This window comes from Stegodyphus dumicola, chromosome 7 (genome assembly GCF_044657685.1).
Source record: "Stegodyphus dumicola isolate Sdum_Otavi_A_Nest chromosome 7, ASM4465768v1".
NCBI classification, from domain to species: domain Eukaryota; kingdom Metazoa; phylum Arthropoda; class Arachnida; order Araneae; family Eresidae; genus Stegodyphus; species Stegodyphus dumicola.
In genome coordinates, this window is record NC_140774.1 from 99,730,811 (window position 1) to 99,753,583 (window position 22,773).

The 22,773-nt window shown below is 32.7% G+C and overlaps 2 protein-coding genes across 2 annotated transcripts in view; both read right to left on the bottom strand.

Annotated features, from left to right (window-relative positions):
- The window catches only part of LOC118183341 (uncharacterized), a 62,965-nt gene that overhangs the window by 9,263 nt on the left and 30,929 nt on the right, over nt 1–22,773 (bottom strand). Inside the window, exons 5-8 of the mRNA XM_035352847.2 lie at nt 20,181–20,399; nt 15,131–15,286; nt 7,598–7,684; nt 7,152–7,311 (exon numbers count right to left, since the gene is read on the bottom strand). Coding sequence (XP_035208738.1) covers nt 7,152–7,311; nt 7,598–7,684; nt 15,131–15,286; nt 20,181–20,399 — 622 coding nt within the window. The remainder of the gene's footprint in view (nt 1–7,151; nt 7,312–7,597; nt 7,685–15,130; nt 15,287–20,180; nt 20,400–22,773) is intronic.
- On the bottom strand, nt 1,741–2,340 carry LOC146996283 (uncharacterized). Its single transcript, XM_085820644.1, has one exon. It carries the CDS (start codon nt 2,338–2,340, stop codon nt 1,741–1,743), a length of 600 nt encoding a protein of 199 aa, XP_085676770.1.

A 22,773-nucleotide genomic window follows, 5' to 3' on the forward strand; every position in this document is an offset into this window, starting at 1 on the left:
GGTATCCAGTATAATTGTCTAATAAGAGAAAGTGTTGTTTGAATGCCCGAATGAAGAGATTTTTTGTGATAATAATCTATGAGTAATTCAGTGAAATGATGTCTTTTGGGTAAAAGAAGTTGATGTTTGTGGTCATCTGACAGATTGGAGTAACGTAGTCTCCCACCAACTCGTAAAAGTTCATCTTCATCCAGAAATACATTTAAGGATAAAACCTTACTATTACTTGGAACTGATCGTTTCGACTGCAGGCACTTAATTTCAGGTTGAAATTCAGAATGTTGTACACATTTGACTAGAACCTTTGTTGCATTCTGTAGTTCAGAAGCACTCAAAAAACTTTCTTTCCTTAATGGTGGATTGGTTCTACGGTTGTTCGCAAACCTTAAACACCACGCAGTAGTTCTACTCAATTTGCTGAATGACGAATACCTTTTTAATGAATTCGTTCTCAATGGAATTTTCACCTGTGACTGTTGAGTTCACTACAGCTCCCCTTTGAAGTTCAAGCTCTTCATGATCCTTGAAATCTCTTACTGATTCTGAAAGTTTAGGCCACGAATCTATGCTCTGTAATAGCCACTTAGGTCCATTACCACCACATGTCACTATTTCGTAGTTCCGACAACGTTATTCCTTTTGTGGAATTTGTCTTTTTTCTTCTGGTCAGCATATCAGCCGGATTTTTATCTCCAGGGCAATAATTCCAGGACTCAGGTGATGTTTTCTCTCGTATTTCCATTACTCGATGTTGGATGAATGGCTTCCATTTATTTAAATCGCCCTTTATCCAATGTAACGTAACAGAAGAGTCTGACCAAAAATATACATTCATCTGGAGTCTTTAACTGTTCTTTCACATTTGAGGCTAATCTTGGAAGGGGCAGCTTCTTCAGTGGAGCTACTCTGGTTTTGGAAATGACAAAACTACTTCCTATTTCACTTATTATTGTCCATCGTGACGTATCGCAGGTATATCACAGCTCCATATGCCTTCTGACTTGCGTCGGTAAAGCAATGCATTTGAACATCTCTCAATTCAGACTTTTTAGTCTTTCGGAAGTAATGTCGTGGAATGTTTACATTCTGAATCGCTGACAGTTCATTAATCCATTTTTTCATTCTGTTTTCAAAGCCCAATGGTAACGGATCATCCCAATCTACCCCAAATTGCCAAATTTCCTGCATTAGTATTTTTGCCCTAATAGTGAATGGACTTATAAATCCAATGGGATCGTAAAGCTTTCCAATAGTTTTAAGAACTTCTCTTTTTGTCATTAGATTTGTTTTCCCTTGATTTTTTGTGATTCTATCTTCAGAAGGTAATAATTAAATGGAATTCCTTGTAATTCCATTTATATCCCAATACCTTCTGTTCCGGAACTTTCTGGATTTCACCATTTTCGTATTCGTCAAAAACTTCCTGCAGATTCCAACAATTTGTTTTCCATTTTTGCAAGTTGAAACCAGCAGCCTTCAAAATATATCTAATATCTTCATACATGAGTTTAGCTTCATTTTCGTCTTCATCCCCACCTATTAAATCGTCTACATATAAACATTCGTTCAATAGTTTAACTGCTTTCTGATTTGTTTCTTTAAAGGTATTTATGTGATGTTTGATAGTAGCAGCAAGCAAAAATGGGCTGGATGTAGCTCCAAATAAAACGCGAGTCATCCTAAGTATTTTCGTGTTAGGTTTCCCAACCTTATCTGTAAAGTTATTTGCCCACAAAAATCTTACAGCATCCCTATCTTCACGTGACAGAGAATCTGAAGAAAGGCTTGTTCAATGTCGGCAGTAAATGCTATGCTATGTGTACGAAATTGTATTAATATCTCTAACAATGGTGGATTTAAATTAGGACCGGAATAGAGACAATCGTTTAGAGAGTATTCGTTTTTCGAATGGCTGGATGCATCAAATACAACTCTCACGGGTTTGTCAGGTCGAATAACTGGCTGGTGAGGCATGTAATAAATTCTTCCTGTTTCTTCAGAACTTGGATTAATTTCCTCAGCTATACCCATTTTTAAATGCTGTTCTATAACTGACCGATACTGCTGATGAAGCAGTGGATCATTTCTCAACCTTTTAACCAGTTTATTAAAGCAAACTTCTGCATTTACGTAATTCGTTTTTAATTCAGACGAATTTTCATTCCAAGGGAGTTTAACCTCATATCGCTTTTCTTTAAATTTGATAGTTCTGTTAAAATTCTCTAAAATGCCATTATCTATTTTACTAATTTCCTTCTCTTGTTCTATTCCCAATGTTTCTAATGCCCAAAACTGCTTTAACTGTGTTGAGACCAATTTGTCGTCAACAATAATGTCCATGTTTAACAATTTACCATTAGAATCAGTCCGGCCTTGAAGACACCATCCAAATATTGTTTCGGAAGCTATAAGTTTATTTTTAAAATGTTTAAGTCTACCAGTTATTACTTCATGATACAGTCAAAAGTCGTTAATCCAGACTCGTCGGGACTTCGGTGATTCCGGATTATCGATTCTTCTGGATTATAGATCATCAGTTTAAATCGCATAAGATGGCATGCAGAAATTCTAAAATTAAAAATATGAAACCGTAATTTATGAAATAAAGAACAATTATGATCTAAAGGGTATTAAAATTTACAAAAAAAAGCTTAATATTTATTTGTTTACTTTATTAAATATTTCTTTCAATGTAAGTTGTTTCGTTTTATGTGATAATACTTTCTCTTTAATTCTATAAACAGACATAATTTTTTGTTCACTTCCAAAGTTCCACTGTTCAAGTCCCGTTAATTGCTGTGCCGAAAATACCGACTAACTTGTCAATCGAAATTTTTTCGTTTTCACCAACCTCTCTGTCACATTCTTCATGTCTTTATCTATCTTTTGCAACAATTCCACTTTTTGTTTGATGGACATCGAAACATACTTTCATTTTGTACAATCCTTTGGGAGCTCCAGAATCAAAAATTCTATTTGACATAATTGAAAGTTCAAGTTTACTTTTTTAGTATTGCTCTTACAGTCTGCAAAAAATAATAAGCCAGATCCAATTAGAAAATTAAGGAACAACGCAATCATCAACATTAACTGAAATAGATAGATAATTAGATAATTTTAGCTTACACCATCCGTTATACATAAAACGCGCACGTGAAAACGTATTCTGCGCTTGCACACACGCAAATGCGCAGTCGTAAGAGGTCTTACATGCACGCGTAAACGCCTATGCGCATGTGTCAATGCGGAGCATGCGCAGAAAGTTTTTAGCTTTGAGGTCCGGATTATAGATCATTCCAAATTATGGGTGTCCGAATTAACGACTTTTGACTGTAGTAATCTGCTCCGATCAAAACAGCAATATTTTTATCACTGAATTGACAAGAATCAGCTAATTGTAATCCTATTAACTCTGTTAATTTTGGAAACTGGGATATCAGGGAAAGGCCAATTAGTTGCACATATTTGGTTAGTTTCTAAAGCTTCAATTTCTATATTTATGGATGGTTTACTTCTGTTTTCTAGTTTGACTTTAACAACATTGTAAGTTTGTTCTGTTGCCTGTTTAACCCCAAAGGCAAATACGGACAAAGTTTCCTTTCGAATAACAGGTAAGTTACACTTCTCTGAAATGTCCCGAATTATAAAACTTCCCATCGATCCATTGTCTAATAGAATATGAACTGGTTCTAAATTATCCTTCTCAGAAAATGGACGTATCATCACAGTACATGTTTGTAGCAATGCACTGCGGAAAGTTTCGGTTTTTAATTGACTAATCTGAACATCTTCTTTACTGGATGGAATTGTCGACACGACCTTGTTTTTCTCCGATTTGGTTTCGAGTTGGAAACAAATAGACCTATTGTGTTTTTTATTACATATTTCGCACATTTTTCTTTCCTTACACTGCTTAATTTTATGCTGAGATTTAAGACACAAAAAACATCGGGCTTGAGATTTTAAAATATTTCTTTTCTCCTCCACGGTTTTAATTTCGCAGCGCTCCGAATCGTGTAGTTCGTCACAATATATGCATTTACTGCTAGCGACTGGAGCAACATATTCATACGTTTTAGGTGAACTTCTTTCAAACTGTTTACTGCGCTTCTTGTTTACATTATCGTGAGCGGAGTGGAGAGGATCGTTTGATTTATGCCTCCAGTTATGAATCATTTCCGCTCGGTGTTTTGTTTTTGTTTCTCTTCTTTCATTTAACTGCATAGCTCTTTCGCGGCTTTCTATTTCTTTGCGAATAAATTCCATTAATTTGTTAACGTTCCATGTTTGGTCACTGTTTCTACTGCGACTATATTCTAATGTTATCTCTGATGGAATTAATTTTAGCAATATTGGGCAAAGTAAACTACCGTAAGTTTCTGATACCACGTTCATTGACTTTAAGCATCTAATTTGAGTTTCACACTGATCATATAAATTCCTAAGATTTTCTATATCCCTTACATTTCAAACAGGGAAAAGATTTAACAGTTTATTCATGTGAGCATTTATTACCAAATCTTTTCTCCCAAACCTGTTAGTTAACAATTCTATAGATGAATCGTAGTTCTCATTTGTAAGCGAGAGTCCGGAAACGGCATTATAAGCTACCCCACCTAGTAATGACTTTAAGTAACTGAACTTATTTACTTTCGATAATGAGTCATTGTTATGGATAGCTGCCTCGAATTGACTCCAAAATTCCTGCCAATTGCTAGAATCACCAAAAAATTTAGCGATAGTTAATTTTGGAAGGCGAATAATTTTATTATTTTCAAGTTTGGAATCTATAGCGGTTTCATTAGGATCCGAATTTTCGAGTTTGTGTAATTCCCTCAATTTTTTCCTCGCTCTAAATTGCCACAGTTGGATTTTTTCTTCATATTCTAGAGCGAATGAAACTTCAAGTTCAAATTCATCCTCTGGGACCTTCAAATCCTGTTCTATTTGAGTGCTTAAATCAATCAGAGTTTTTGCCTTTTCGTTTAATATGTCTAAAGTTTCTTTTATTACATTTATACTAACGTCATCTTTGCTTAATTCTGTCTCAATTTTCTTTAGTACCTTGGACACTATGGTCCTTAATACTTTGCATTTCGACTTAAGCTTAGCGACAGGATCTTCCATAATTACACTTAAAAATAGAAAACTTATCCTACCTGTTTTTTGCAGGCTTCGCACACTTCACACCGTGCTAATCCATACTTACCAATCCATATTTTCGAATATTAGCTGACTTCCCGGCCGATGCACCAAAACTGTTTTTGTACGCACTAATGTACACTATTCGAATCACGAATGTCACTGCCTATGCATCTAACTATGAATCTAATGACGTATCTAAATGCCACATCTAAATTTCTGCAAGCGGTGGTTCAGCTTTAATTCTAACAGAACAGAAACCATCAGTTGCATACCCACTAAACTTGCATACGGAACTACCATTAAACTCCCGGGCGAATTTTTCGACACATCGAATACTGCAACTGATCCTCTTGAATACGTCAAAGAACTTTGAAGTTGCATGCAGCAACTTAAACCAAAACCAACTGGATCACATACAGCAAAAGCACAAAGAAGATTCACAAATACTTAAAAATGTGTTCACATGTGTTTGTCGACATGATACAGTATGACAGCCACTTCAACCACCGTATGACGGCCCTTTTAAAGTTCTCAAACATGGTGAAAAAGTGTTCAAATTATCCGTTCATGAAAAAATTATTTCGATTACAATTGACCAGGTGAAAAGAGTTTTTCTGTTGAATACCGACATGGATACTCGCTCTCCTGATACTTTGAAACCCAAATATGCCCAACATGCCAAATCAAATATTCGTCAAACTCGTTCGGGCAGACGTGCATTTCCCTGATTTTTACGTATCATCACAAGGATACTGGAGGGGGATATGCAGCTGAGCACACAGAAATAAATAAATCATGTGTGAAGTTCTTGCAATTCACTGTTCCCCGCCTTTACGAGGTATCACACAACATGTTTTTGACATCACTGAGACATAACTACATGACTAGTGTCAGGAGATTTTAACGTTCCCCAATGTGTCTGTCGTCAAAGCCTCTCGATTTCAGGAGGGGTGTCAAACCAATGATCTCATTTTTTCTCTGATATCGTAAAATATTACTGTAAAACTAGGGAGGCGTGGCTAATTCAGACTGAAAATTTTCGCCATCAGAGACCAAGAGAAAGCTCCTGAACTCTCGACTAGAAAGACCTACCATGCTCTCAGGTCTTGACTAGAGAGAACTTTGTTAAGAGACTCCTCATACTACGAGGACTATAATTCATTTTTAATACCTATCTATGCTATCTATGAATTATATATATGTGTGTGTAAAGAGTTCTAGTAATAATAAATATGTTTGAGTTTAGAATGGAGTAAGAGTACGCAACTTCACAAACTTACCCAATCATTACAAGGAGTCAGATATGCTACCTGCATCACTTAACACTGGGTAACCTGGAAGTCACTCCCAAACAGTGACAAACAAACAAAAAAAAAAAAAAAAAGTTTCTGTGACAAAGGCTTTGAAAAACTAACAAAACGGCAAAAAATCGTCGGTTTGGATAATGATTACGACCCACAATAAATTTACTGCTTTCATGCTTTTTTTTTCCATAGCTTTATTAAAAACGTTTTTTGGCAGAAAACTTTTGCTACAACCAGATATAATGCACACTCAAACATTTGATAATGCCATTAATAACTTAAATGTTATTTAACACAGCATATATCTGATCCAAAATATGAAGCAATAAATACTCATTGGATCTTTTGAAATTTTAAAGAATAAAAGCGAATTATAAAAAAGCATGACTTGCAGATGCACAAAAAAGACAAACAAAAACATAAAGGGCTATCTTAATATTTCTCATAGAATCATATAAGTTATTCAGAAAGTAAATAATTAAGCATTGTAAAAGGACAATTAAGATTTCTAATTTCAAGTAAAAACAAAAATACAAAAAGACCATTTTTTATACTTTAAATATGAAATTAAGAAATAAAATAATTTAGAATGAATTCTAAAAACACCTACAGATGATTCATTTGAACATATTACAATTTTTGTTTTATATATCATAAAGGTAACTGTTTACACATATAAGTATATAATCAATAAATTATTACCTTCTTGCCCTTTTTCAAAATAGTTCCCAAGCCTAAGAATGGCTTTAGAATGTCCTAAAATTGCACACTGTGAAAATATTTCTGCTGCTACTTTTTCATTTCTTTGTACACCCCAACCATTTTCATAACACAGTCCAAGGTAGTATTTCCCATCAAGAATCTAAAATTCAAAATCTTTTTTACTTTAAGTCATAAAATAAAGAATAAATAAAATATTTTTATGGAAAAATCATACTGTTTTCAATTTGTTTTATTAAAATATAGATAAAATTAAATTAATAAATAAATTACATAATACTCAGAATTTAAAAAAGGGACAGAAAAAGATAAGCTACAAGAGACGAAAACATCGACATGTGAATATAAATATGTTTTCAAAATCTGCAGTTGCTTTTTAGAATAACAATACACTGTAAAAATGGAGGGAAAATAATTTCACTACTTACATTATTGTTAGCCATATTCTGAAATATTTGGTAAGCATCAGAAAAATTTTCATCTTCCAAGCATTCCAAACCTAAATACAGTTGAGCCTATTGGGATAAAAACATTTTAAATTATTCTTTGATTTAAACTGAAACAATAAGCAAGCACCTCTTTATTTGCAACAATATCTCTTTAATTGAAACTATGAAATATATTTTACTTCTAATGATAATCATGAATGTATTTAAAATATGCAGATCCAATCTTGTTTAATCCAATCCAACCAGTCAGGTTTTCACTAGAAGATTTTTTTCTTGAGAATCAAATTTTCACTGTCTAGGAAAAAGTTCAGTATGCACTATATCGATACAAAGTACCAGTTTTTCCAGAAAATACAGCAAAGTTAAATGACATCACTGCTAATCATAGGTTAGAAAACTTTTTAGATTACTTTTAAATTAGTGTTTGATTATATCTGTGCCTTTTGGATCATAAACACTTAATAACATACTTTTATTTTTACAATTAGTACTTATTGTTAATTTACAAAAATTTGAAATTATGTGCTCAGATACATGGATGAATCGTAAGTTTTAGTTATAAAAATTAAAATTTAGATCATATTCATCATGGAGAAAATGTGAATAAAATATTTAATAAGCTGAATATTGGTAAAAGAAATGAGAAGGCCAAAAATCTCTTGAAATTTTATTAAAAAATTTTAATTAGAAGCTTTCACGAAAATATATTATGAAGAAGGTAGGAAATGAAGTTATGGATCATGAATTATGGACATATAAAAAATTAGTTACCAAACTGCAGAATCATTTATTTATTAATAATACTGTCATTATGGAAAAAAATATTCAATTTTTTTTTTCAAAAAAAAAAAAAAAAAACTGAAATAACATTAAATTTAAAAAAAGACAAAATGATTATAATACATATTGGATTTTGTGTTAAACCTCTTATACACGATTGCTAATATTAATATTGTTGAGGAATAACCTTGCTTTGACTCTAATTTACTTTTAACTTTAGAATCATTAAATCTATTTTACTTCAATCCTGCAGCTATAGTGCAGAACGGGTATAAAAATTTGAATTTCATTTTTGCTTCTTATGTTTCTTTTTGTATATATATGTGGGGAAAATTTTTAATTTAGTAACTGGAATCTATTTAGCATTGTCTGTAAACAAGTCAGCATTGGTTAACAAATCAGATCATGAATTTACAATTTTTTTCATGCTGGAAAAATCATCACTTTTGAAGATATGATATCACCGTCTTTTAGAAATAATTTTGACAGTATGCCAAAATATGTAAATAATCTATTTATTACCCATATTCAGATGCTAAATACGAAATTAAATGTATATCCTAGGTGTTTTGTTTATATTCTATACAACAAGCATGATTATTTATATCAGCCCAAAATAGGGTTGAAAGCTTCCGTATTCTCCTACCAGAAAATAGAGATAATTGACTCTGTACAAATTTTTCCAGCAATAAATATTTAAAGCATAGTAATAAAGGGATAGAAATAAGAAGTGTACCTTTAATAAGTCTAAAATTTCAAATCTAATCTTTTTGTAAAGCTGTTTATCCAACTGCACATGTGCAAAATGTCATGGTAGTATAAGGTCATGCTTTTTTATATAAAGTATGCATTTAGAGAAGTTCTCTATTTTCTCGCAAAGTTCAATATTGCTTATCTTTTTTCTTCCCACTATGTTTTCCCATTGCACTGTTATTTTCTTAGTGTATAAATGTATTTAAAAAAAGTGACAAATTTGTATTCAATAAATTCTACTTAAATAATTCAACAAGTAAGAACTGGGTTATTTTTACATATCAAAATTTTAATGTTATAATTTAAAAAGAAATTGCAAACAGAACTAGGAAGATGATTTATAATTCGTGTCAAAAATCCATATAATTCTTCGTCCCATAATATATGGATCATCAGAATTTTACTTTATATTGAATCTGCAAGCCTATTTTAAATTAGGCTGAACATTTAGCCATCACTTTACAATCCATTTGGTTTTCTCTCTTTTTTTTTTTTTTTTTTTTTTTGGTTACATTTTATATTATAATATTATATCTATATTTTTTGGAAGGATGGGTGCATCAGTGTTTATTTTTGCTTACAAGTTCCATTGTCGTCATTCTTATCATTGATTTACAGATTTTTAAACGCTTTAGGAAACAATGTTATGTGCATTTATGTATATATACATACCTATATTTGTACATCTGAAAAGTTCTCCAAGTGTTTTTTTTTTTTTTTTTTTATATAAATACAAATGAAGCAGAAAAAAAGATGAAAACATTTCATCGAATCACATAAGCACCATTTTGCTTTAGACCTTTTTGTGATCTCTTTGGCAGCTGGAAAATCCCTTTCTAAAAATATTCATTAGGTTTATTTGCACAAAAATTATCAAGGTGCGGTTTCAGAGTCTCCAAAGAAGTGAAAGTATATTTTGAAGTAACCTCAAGAGGCGAAAATCCAAGGACGAAGCTCTGGTGAATATGAGGAGTAACATGAAACATGCTATCAATCTTCAAGGAAAAAATGTTGAACTGAGTTCCAGTGCAAAAAGGTAATGTTCCATCAAGATAATGCAAAACCACATGTGTCTGCATTCACTGGCTGGGCTGTGTATGGACTGGAATGGGATCTTTTGCCACATGCACCTTACAGCCCTGACATCGCTCCTTCAGACTTCTATTCTTTTCTCCTACCTTTCCCAAACAGCAGAAGTCTTTGTCTGACATTCATCAAAATGTGGAGTTGAGCACTCTCATGAAGGAAGATAACACCTTGATGATTGTTCAATTCTGGGCACTTTGTTTCAAATTCTGCTTTTAAAGTTGGCATTTGGAAACAGAACATTTCCAAATTTCCTGTCTGATTTGAAGGCAACAATTAAAGCATACACAAAATATTGCTTTTTGGAATGGAGCCCCCTCTCGGTATTATTAAAGAACGTTCTTTTGGCTTACTCAATAAGATCTTTTTCTTGTAATGTTATAGTATCCACTTCTCATCTCCAGTAATCAGCAATTTCAAAAACAGAGTTTGTTTATTTCTTTGCAGCTTCAGGAATATTTGATCTGTGTGATAGTTCACGAGCTATATAACATTAATTTTCAGTGAGAGCTACTTTTAATAGATCCTTGTTCACAGGGGATGGTCATCCAGAGTAGACATCATCTTTGAGGAAATTTTAAAGCTTAAACTTCACGAACTGCATCATCAGAAGCAACATGTCATCTATATATAGCAGAAATTTGATTAGCATTTTTCTTTTTCTTTTAAAATAAAAGTATAATATGATGAAAATGAACTATTGAGTTTGCCATTCTTAGAACACCGGAAAAAAAAAATTACGTCGCAACACATGTTAGAATTATTCAACGTGAGCAGAAAAGACTGTATAAACAACTCCTTCAATCAACGTCACTCCTTGTCAGCAGTAATAAAATAATTAGCAGAAAATGCACTATGATCTTAAAAATCACAGAACGTTTTGAATGACCCATATGTACATATAGTTAATGATACATAAGTTATTAGCATCAAAATTTGAGTTCACAAATAAAACTATTAGAAATTTAATAAACTTGCAAAGTTTTCAAAATAGAAAATAAACTGCTATTTTTATTCTCACACTTTTTTTTTTTTTTTTTTTCAAATTCATAATCTGAAAACTTGCATATTTCATTTATTCAAAAATAAAACCTTTCTAATATTTTAGAATAAATTTTAAGAAATAAAAATATAGATGTATATTTATTTTGTCTGGCTGTAATTCTAAGACAAAAAATCTTAATTTACTCCCTTTTTCTTTCTGCATTTCCTTGAAATAATACTGTTTGCCAAACATAACATGCTGGTCTGTCATACTATGACAAACAAGATTTATGTAGGAACTTGTGTCCAAAAATGAGAAACAGCGACTGCTAGAGGGTAATGCTCGAGACATATGGGAGAGAGGGAAGTGTTATCATTTCAGACAAGGACACTGTAGGAAAAGGATGAATAGGTTTACTAACTCAAAATTAGTCGATATGCATTCTGTGTACGGTGTCGCTGATGGAATGGAAGACCCACCATACAGATGCACCTTGAATGCTTGCCAAACAACCAAGATGAGCTTTGTTTGGACAACTGCATTGCAGATTGCATGAAGCAAGAGCTTTCCAATTAAGTAGCCACATCAATTGAGAATGCACTACATGCACATTTGTCATAGAGGAAGCTTGTGCTACAGTACAGCTTAGTTGCACAGCACCTTGTCATAGAACCTGCAGCACAGCATCTTGTCATACAAGAAGCTGTTCTACAGGAATGAACCAGTAGCATCCTTACCACGTTCAAACAATACAGGCATTTTACAATGATGATCATCCCCAGCACTTCACATGCTAGTACTTGCACAAATGGGTTGCATAGCCAGATTTTCCATCTTGGATTTTATTTTCTGATGAAGCCTCTTTTACATAGGACGGTGTCCCGAGCCTGCACAACATGCATGGGTGGGAACACGAAAACCCAAGGTGTACACGTGCCCAAGGAAGTCAACATCATTGAACCATAAAAATTTGGGCTGGTATTATCAATGACATGTTAACTGGCCCTTACCTACTACCTCAACGAGAAAAATATATCACACTTTTTTTAGAAAGAGTGTTGCTAGATCTGATGGTTGATGTTCCAGCAGCTACAAGCCAAAACATCTGGTTTCAGCATGACGAAGTGCCTGCATATTTTAGCAGCACTGTGTGGAAATACCTCGACAGAGCATATCCTGATTGCTGGATTGGCAGAGGCAGACTGGTTGCATAATCACCACAATCATTGCAGCTTTCTTATAACAAAATGCAACCTGACTCTCCTGGATTTCTATCAGAGAGGATACATGAAGTCCACGGTATACAAGACAATTGTAATATTTGACGTGGATCTCGTTGCCAAGATCATGGCAGTGGCAGCACACGTCTGGGACACACCTGCCTATTTTGAATACCACTGAGATGTCTTCCAGTGCCTGAAAATAGGTGATAGCAAACCAGTAATTTCTTTGAAATACTTGAAATCCATGCATAAACATTGTGAAGCATGCACAGTGGTAAATGAAAGGAATTTTGAACGCCTTCTGTGATTTAACCATGTTCTTTAATAAAAGTCATATTAACACCTCTTTCAATAGTCTTTTTTATTCCCCTTCAATACCTATGAACACCTCCCCCTAGCAGTTGCCAATCGCATTTTCAAATATGAATTCTTACATAAATGGGCACAAGTTCCTAGTACTGAATTTATACTATACACTTTTTTTGGGGGGGGAGGGTTAGATTACTAAGTAAAATATGCCAAAATTTCAAGATTTACATACAGCATACAAAATGAAATCACAAAGTTTTTGCAAGAGATTCTGGAAGAATAATTCTGAAGAAATCAAAATTAAAGTGAATGGGTTTCATGTTATATAAAAACATAAAATTTAAATCATGATACGCATAACACAGAGCACGAGATAAGAATATGTAAAAATCTAATTTCAAATTTAACTGTTATATTAACCCTTTGCGGTCGTATGTTCACTCTCAGCCACCAAAGCCTTTTTACCATTCCGGTCGTATGTCTGCTCTCAGCCATCACAGCAAGGAACTATACGAATTGTATACTGTATGCATTCATGTATCAGTTTACCCTTTTCCTATACGAACCTACTAAAGACTAAAGAACCTATTAACGAACCAATATGGTGCTCCATCGATTGGAGATATCGTAATCTAATCTAAACAAAAGTTGTGACCCAGCGCTCGCCATGCAAGATGCAGTGGCAAGTCAGTCGTCTTCTGAACGTAATGAAATCGACAATGCTCGACGATACCTTGTAGAATTCCAAAGAATATTTTATAAATTGTATTTAACAGTAATTAGACATTCTCTTTTCTTAAAATATTCCAAAATAATTCCCTAAAATGGCAAAAAGAAAGTTACCGCAAGAAGTGTTCGGTGAAACTGACAATAGCGATAAAGAGTTTTATTTTGGCCTCTTGAATAATGACTCTGATAGAGAAAGTGATAACGATTGTAGTGACTCTGATAGTGACATAGTTCCCGTGAAGCGACGCATAAGGCAGTTAACAATATCCAGCGACAGTGAAACAGAAGAAAATGATGAAAATGAGAATACAGTCAAAAGTCTTTAATCCGGATGCCCATAATCCGGACTTCAAAGCTACAAACTTTCTGCGCATGCGTCAACACATAATGCATTCACACATGCGCGTAATACCTTTACACATGCGCATAATACGTTTATGCAGGCCGTTTAATGTATAATGGATGGTATAAGCTAAGCTAAAATTATCTAATTATCTATTTCAGTTAATGTTGCAGATTGCATTGTTTCTTAATCTTCTAATTGGGTAGGATTATTATTTTTTGCAGACTGTTAGAGCAATTTTATAAAAGTAAGCTTGAACTTTTGATTATGTCAAAAAGAATTTCCGATTCTGGAGATGCCAAAGGATCTACAAAGCGAAAGCATGTTTCCATGCCCATCAAACAAAAAGTGGAATTGCTGCAAAAAATGGATAAAGGCATATCCTTTGTTTCTCTAACCATTCCGAAATCTGTTTATCAATTTCATGCTGCTCTGGGGGGGGGGCCCGCAATGAACTGGAAGTTGATCTGTCAGTTTTTGAACTGGAAGTTGATATATATTATCTTCAGGGAAGATGTTTCTATTTTATTCGGCTTATTATTCCTTACTAAATGTAGAATTTCATCTTGATGTACTCCGTCTTTGATATGATTTAAATCAAATTCCTCATCATTATAAATATCACGAATACACATCAAATAGTTTTCTGGTTGCAATTTTCTAATTTGGACTATGCGTAATGTATGCTTTACACACGCGCGTGTTGAAAGAAATATTTAATAAAATAAACAAATAAATATTAAGCTTTTTTTTGTAAATTTTGATACCCTTTAGATCATAATTGCTCTTTATTACATAAATTATGGTTTCATATTTTTAATTTTTGTAATTTCTGCATGCCATCTTACCAGATTTAAACTGATGATTTATAATCCGGAAAAATCGATAATCCGTAATCGCCGAAGTCCTGACGAGTCCAGATTAAAGACTTTTGACTGCAGTAATATAAACAAATTTACTACTTGGAGAGACATTACGTACACAGATCAGCCAGAATCAAAAACTAATTTTTTGACGGGATCGAAGAAAAATATCACATGAAGGTGAATTATAAAACATAATTTTTATACAAAAACATATCACTAGATGAGTGTACTGACTAAAAATATATCTAAAGTTTACAAAAGAAATACTAAATCTTGTTTATCCATCGTAAACTTGCATGTTATGTATCCTTGCTCTATCGACGGAAATTAATTCCGACCAGTACGATACCCATCTCCAAATTTAATCTGATCGCAAAGGGTTAAAAGTATTTACATTTTTTTTTTAATTCATGCATTTGCTATATATGTGAAATTTACCTCTGGAACACCTTTTTCAGCAGCTGCAGTTAGTAAAAGTTTAGCAGCTTCAATGTCAATGGGCAAACCACCTATTCCCTTTAGAAAATATACAGCAAGATTAAAGGCTGCTAAGCCATGTCCTTTCATTGCAGCTTTCTTATAACAAAATGCAGCCTAAAAATCAAATAAGCAAACAAAAAATAATTTAGAACATCAGAATGGTCAGATCAAAGTATTATAATCAATTTTTATAAGTAAACACCTGTATCTCTGGTATCTTTTCTTTCTGCATAAAAATTTAAATCTAATGATGATAATAATAAAATTCTATAAAAATAGACTGCATTTATCTAAATTTTTTTCTTTCATTATTTTTAATTTTATTTAAATTTATGTTTCATATTATGCTCTGAAATACACAAGTTGGCAATTTTCCTGTCTTGGCAGCCATATTCTAGGAAAAACACAATATATTTTTAGCATTAATTTGATAATGTAAAGTTACACAATATTTTATTTCTTACATATCTTCTCTGTTGAAGAATCAGATATTCTTAGCTCGAAAAGAGGATAAAACTTGTTTTTTTTTTAACAATAAAAGCTAATAATAATTAAAATAATAAAACTAATAATAGTCTATATAATAAATCTGATAGTAGTCTATATAATAAAACTAATAATAATCTAATAAACTTTATAATAATAAAAACTAGTAACATCAATTGCATAACTTGCTATTTTGTGTGAATTTTCACTTTCCTATTTATCACATTATCTGGATCTGTAAAATACATTAATCTTAGAAAAACAGATTTAAATTGAGATGCCTCACAAGGGCCTGAAGGTAGCAAATCAGTGATTTCTTTGAAATATGGAAAAGTTGTGAGAACAATTTTTCTAAGAAGCCATCAGAGAAGAAAATTACACAAAGTTTTCAGAAATGCGACATAAGCAGCATGCTAGATGGCAATAAAGATGACTTTGGCAAATGATGGCAGCATATGAATGCTACTGGTACATGAAATCAGTGCAAGAATTTTTTGAAAGAAAATATATATACACAATAATCCAATGAGCTACATTGCTGAAATGAGCAAAAATGAATTAAATGCCACTAATATAAGCTATTGCAATAATAATTAAAAGTTTGTATACATCTTTTATTACAAACTCTCTCACAAATCTGGGATCCATCTGATGATCCAGTTATCTTATGTTCTTAAAAGTACTGTTTACATGTTACATGTATAAAAAAAATAAACATTAATCAGATTATTATTTTCACTTTATATATATATATATATATAAGCATTCTTCAGATTTTTTTAGCTACTTGTACATTTTACTTTGCGAAGATATCAATTCAATCCCATTTTTCAGTGTAAGCTGATATATTAAAAATAACACTGCATTAAAAAAGGCATTATATGACTTAATTAATGGATTAAATAGTATGCTTAGTACTAATCAAGACCCACCTATATTTAACCAAGAAATGTGTCCAAAAATGTAATCCTATTACTACTTTACTAGGTTAAGAGGTTGCAAGTTTCTTGGACAGAGTAAATGTAAATTGTGCTTAATCTAAAATTTTCCTCAAATATTAAAGAATTTAAAAATCTGAAAATATACATTTATACTTAGAAAGCAGAAAACATGAAGTCAAATGCAATAAAAACAGCTGCCCCAATTACAGCCTAAATGGAAGATTAAATAGTTATTTCTACTTGCAATTACAAATTTAAAGTTGCTTTGTGTAAGGAATATTAAAACTGACAACTGTACAACACTTTTTCTTATGTTGATAATTAAAAAACAGAACCCAAATCTAATGATCAAGAGACAGAGTGAAGATATTATCCTCCACAGAATGTGTAAACAGACTCCATTCACTGTGTCATATGGTTTTAAAATGTTTCTTCAAATGTTAATATGAAGTGTTTTCAATAAATTCATGCTTACATATAGGTTTACAAGAAAAAAAATCCGATTTGTACACCAGAACTTCCTTGTACACAATATTAAATTATACGCATTTTTCCTGCATTTCATTTAAACTTATGTCATTAGAGATATATTTTTTGTTCAATTAATTCAGTTCTCACTTTGCAGCAAGGCAAAAATACATAAAAATTCAAAATATCTTCATTAAAAATTGAAAGATATAGAAAAACATAAAAAACAATATACAGTTAAAACTTTTCTTTACAATTAAAATTACAGTTTCTATGCAAAAACAAGCAATTCGGTCAGCAGGCAAGAAGGCAGATTTTTCAGTGAACAAAACTAAAAGTTTCATTTTGATCTAACTTGACAAAAAGACAATGAAGAAGCAGAAAGACTTAATTAACTAATCTGCTAAGTTTCAAATGTAAACAAATATGGCTGCTATGGTTAAAAAAAATTAGGCTTAGACACACTTAAACAACTTTTAAATTGCTGATAATTCTACAACTATTGCATGCAAATTAACCAAAGGCATAAAAACCGTAACCAGATGATAAGAACAACATAATTAGCAAAAAAATGCACATTTTACCAACCTCGTACAAGAAGAAACAAACTGAGCTTCCTGAGCCAAGTAACAGAGTGGGTATATTATACATCAAAGGGCCATTGCATTATGACCACCCTGTTAATAACATGTAGGGCCACCTTCAGACCTCAAAACTGCCAGCACCCAGTGTGGCATTGATGTGACATAAGGTGCTGATAGGTAGTCTGAGGTATCTGGTGCCAAGCGTGCACCAACAAGTCTTGCAATTCTCGTACATTGCGAGGGGGTAGTGCAGCAGCATGAATTTGGATTTGCAAGTGTTAGCACAAATGCTCTATTGGATTAAATGTCAGGGGAACTTGGAAGCCAAGACATAACTTGAAAGTAACTAGAATGTTCTTCGAATCATTCCCAGACGATTGACCCTCATGACATGGTGCAATATCCTGTTGGTAAGCACCATCCTCCACTGGAAATACTGTTGTCATGAGTGAGTGAACCTGGTTTACTACGATATTCATGTAGCGCACAGACATTAGGGATTGTGGGTCCTAATGTTCGCTATGAAAATATTGACCACACCATAACAGACCAACCACCGGCTTGTCTCCATCCAACTGTACATCAGGGAGCTAGGGTTTCATTCGGAAATCGACGTATTAGAACATGCCCGTCGATGTGATGGACCAGAAAACATGATTCATCGAACCATGCAACTTTCTTCCATTCTTCTAATGTCCAATTCTGATGTTTCTTGGCCCATTGCAAATGCAGCTGGCAATGATGTGCTGTCAGTGCAGGGACATGCTTCGGCCTCCAGCTGCTAAAGTCCATATGCAGCAATGTACACTGCATAGTGTGTTGAGAAACACTGTCCATGTTCTAGCTGGTGGTGATTTCGGCTGTTGCAGCTCTTCGATCATGGTGCACAATGCATATCAATCCCCACTCTCCTCTGGAATCAATGCGCCGTCAATGAAACACTGCTGGCCAGCAACTTTTCCTTTCACCATCCCAACACCGCTTTCAATATGTGCTCACAACAACTACGTGTGAACAGCCCACTAAACATGTCGTTTCTGATATTGATGTCCCCCTGTCGCCAAGCCATAATGATTTGACCTTTATTGATGTCTGATAAATCAGACGCTTTTCCCATAATGTCACTAATCACGCTATGTTTGGAAAGACGATGCATAGCCACTTTATGTACTCCAACATCAACTGTGCACGCACAGTGGTTTTGCTCCTGTGTGAACCCATTGTTATAGATAAAGGGTGGTCATGGCTCTTCAGTGTATACATATAAATATATTTATATATGTTTGGCGCGACTGACTGCAACAAAAAGGGAGATGCACAATTACATGTAATAGCAATTCTGTATACAGAAGTTCAAAGTTCTGAGACTACCCATTTTTGAGTAATGCAAGATACATACATAAGTACATACGCCATGAAAAAATATCTTCTAAATCCATTTTAAATAGCAATTCTGTATACAGAAGTTCAAAGTTCTGAGGCTACCCATTTTTGAGTAATGCAAGATACATACATACGTACATACGCCATGAAAAAATATCTTCTAAATCCATTTTAAATCAGTTTTATAATTTGTTTGGGGAAAAAGAGTCTTTATTGTGTCTTTACATATAGATGTCATGCAAAAATATTGTTAAATTGCATTTGATAGTGGTCAAAATGGATATTTTCATTGAAATATGAAACCTGGAATTTTTCATGATTACAATACTTCCTTTATTTCACACAAGGATGTAAAAAGGAGAAAGAAAAAAAAGAATTTTGGAAGTAAGATGCCTATACACTGCTACCAAATAACAAAAATCTATGAAAATGGAAAAGCCTTATATCTGCCACCTTCTAGTTACATAAAACAAAATACATGCTTCAAACAGACTAAATAATTGTTTCTCCATTAACAGAATTAAAAACCACATTTGCGATGCATAAACAATAACTGAAATTTTCTGTCAGCAGTCACTTCAGTCCCTTCTTTTGTCATGAGACTTGAATGTTAATACCATTTCAGTCCTGCAGTCAATGGTCACATATAATTTTATCTTGTGGTTATTAGCAAGTCTTTCATTATGAATAATTCCATTATTCTTCTGAAAGAATTTAATATAAAACTTTTCACCATTTGCAACTGTCCAATTTCAAAATTTCCATCAATTCCCTCATCAGAAAAAAGGGGGAAATGAATCAAAATCTCTTATGAGAAAAATAACATAAGTTTTTTACAATAGCAACACGTACCAAACGGTATGGATAAAAAATGCAAGATAACATAAAATAACAGTTAAAACATTTTTTTTGAGAGATTATGCTAAAAACGTTGCTGGTGTCAAAAAATAAATAAAAAGTGGGCAAGGCAGGAAATACACTTTCTGCAAAATTTGAAATATTCTACATTTCATACCACTCATTTACATACCAAAAAATAGAAAAGCAAATTACTTGAAATAAGTACAAAGAAACAAAAGAATATCATATTAGATAGTTAAATAGTGGGATTTGGAAGATGGGAGAGAGGAGAATAGAAAACTATACCCGATTTAAATTAACTCTTGTTCCTTTTCCTAATTCATAGCAAAGTCCCAAGTTATAAAATCCTTGGCTCGATCCAAGACGTGCAGCAGCCTGGAAGTACCGAAATGCTTTTCTTCCATTCTCATTTACACATGAAAATCCAGCTGAGTTTTCCAAAGCAGCTGCATATTGAAGAGGAAGTTTTCTCAAATCTTCCAATACATCTAAATTATGGTATAACTGAAAAATCAATGAAAGAAATATATGATAAAAGGAACTTATATTGGAAGCTGCATCCAACTTAAGTTTTCTATGCAGAATTTTATTAGATATGTTACTGATCTTAATAAATAGTTTAATTGCACAATATATTATTTATTCATGTACTATCCTCCACATAACTCACTAAGAAGGTTATTATAATTTGAAAATAAACTTAGAAATATGAGTACAGTTTTCATGAAATGATTTCAATAGGGAGTATGTTTGGTTGAGGGGGGGACATATCTTATATAGAAGGTAAAACAGTACAATATTCATAACAGAGGAAAACACTTTATACAAAAGTTTATTCAATATTATAACACATTCATTTATCATAAGAAATTACGAGTCTAGAGATACTATGGAATAATATCTCGATTGGTGTAAGAAATTATTTGCCAATGGTTTCTTTTTATATGCATTATAGATGATGGGTTAAAAAAAGTAGATAGTAAAAATAGAGCACTACAAATAGAATCATACAACCAAAGAAATTTATTAGTATCAAATCTTGAGAGTGACAGACATTAAGGCACTAAGAACTCATTAATTCTGAATTATTTCTGCCTTCATTAAAAGTTCTACTGCTTTATTAAGATTTAAGAAGAGATGGTGCTCTTTCATTAAAAAATTATCAAGTTAAATCTCGAGATTAAATATGACACAGTGAAACTTAACCAAAACTTAGCTGACACAGTACAACTTAAAAGATTACCCAATACAGAGGAAAGTGTGTTGGCTGAAAAATATTTAACAGCCACTGCAAACTAATCCTTTTTGATAAAGTCGGTTTTGGAAACTTCTATAAATCAACAAATCTTGATTAAAAGCTGGAATAGAGATCGAATTCAGCAAGCATAAAATTTTAATCCACTTTAAAGGGTATGTTTTACAACCATTTTGTATAATATCTTGCAACTTAGCTCTCGTGAAATTCTGCATATTAAGCATTATTAATAACAGCACTATAACAAGAGTGATATCATAAATTAACCTTTGTGAGGGAAATCTTTCAAACTACCAAATTCTTTTGGTTATTTCTACTAGAATATACAGTACAAAGTCCGTAATGCAGACTCGTTGGGATTCCAGATTAGGGGTTTTTCCAGATTATACATCATCAATTTAAATCCGGTAAGATGGCATGCAGAAATTATACAATTAAAAATATGAAACTGTTATTTATGAAATAAAGAGCAATTATGATTTAAAGGGTATCAAAATTTACAAAAAAAAAAAAAAAAAAAGAAAAGAAAAGAACTTAATATTTATTTGTTTACATTTCATTACATAAACATTTCTATCAATGTAAGTTGTTTAAGTTGCTTCGTTTTTTGTGCTAATACTTTCTCTTTAATTCTAGAAACAGACATAATTTCTTGTTCAGTTACAAAGTTCCACTGTTCAAGTCCTGTAATTGCTGTGTCGAGAATACCGACTAACTTGTCAATCAAAATTTTTTCATTTTCAATGACGTTCTCTGTTATTTTCTTCACTATCAGAAACACACATGGCTAAACGCTTTACTGGCTTTACGCACATGTGTAAGTTTGTCGCTTTGAGGTCCAGATTATAGATCATTCTAGATAATGGATGTCCGGATTACGAACTTTGTACTGTAGTATTATTAATAGAATATCTTCATCTTTCTTTTCTCATTCAGATGTTTCTCAAAGCTTTCAACATAAATTCTTACATAAAAAAAATCATTAGGGCAAGCTTATCTCAAAATGTTACCACAATAAAAACATACATCTAAGTTCTCATATAAATTACTACCCATGTCCTTTATAAATGCCTTATTTTTGCCCAGATTTTAAAAGCCAGTAAATGGTTAAGAGCATGCACTAAGAAAATAAATGAATAATAAATCTCCTTTTTTATGAATAATTTTGCTCTCAAAATATGAATTATTTCTGAAGTTTTTTTTTTTTTTTTTTTTTTGTGAATACTTTTGTTGCACTCAAATCTGTATAATGTCTGTTAATTTACTTGCACAATAGTAATGTGATATATCTAAAAATCTCTAAAATATAAATTCATGTGAATAATACAGTGTAATCAGTGGCAGATGCCCGGTGGGCTGATGCGATTTCAGGCCAATCAAGAAACTAGAATGATCAAATCGACACAGATGACTTGGCGAGACAGCCCTACGCGTGAGGCAGACATGGATGCTGAGACCACATATCGCACTCAAACTCACATGAGATACAGTAGCTGTAGGATGTAGGGTAGGGACTATAATCAACAGTCGTAAAGTAGATTTAAGAAAATACCCTACAGTCATGCTCTAATTTCACGAACCAGTATTTGAAGAATAAAGGATTAGATTGCACCCCAGCATATA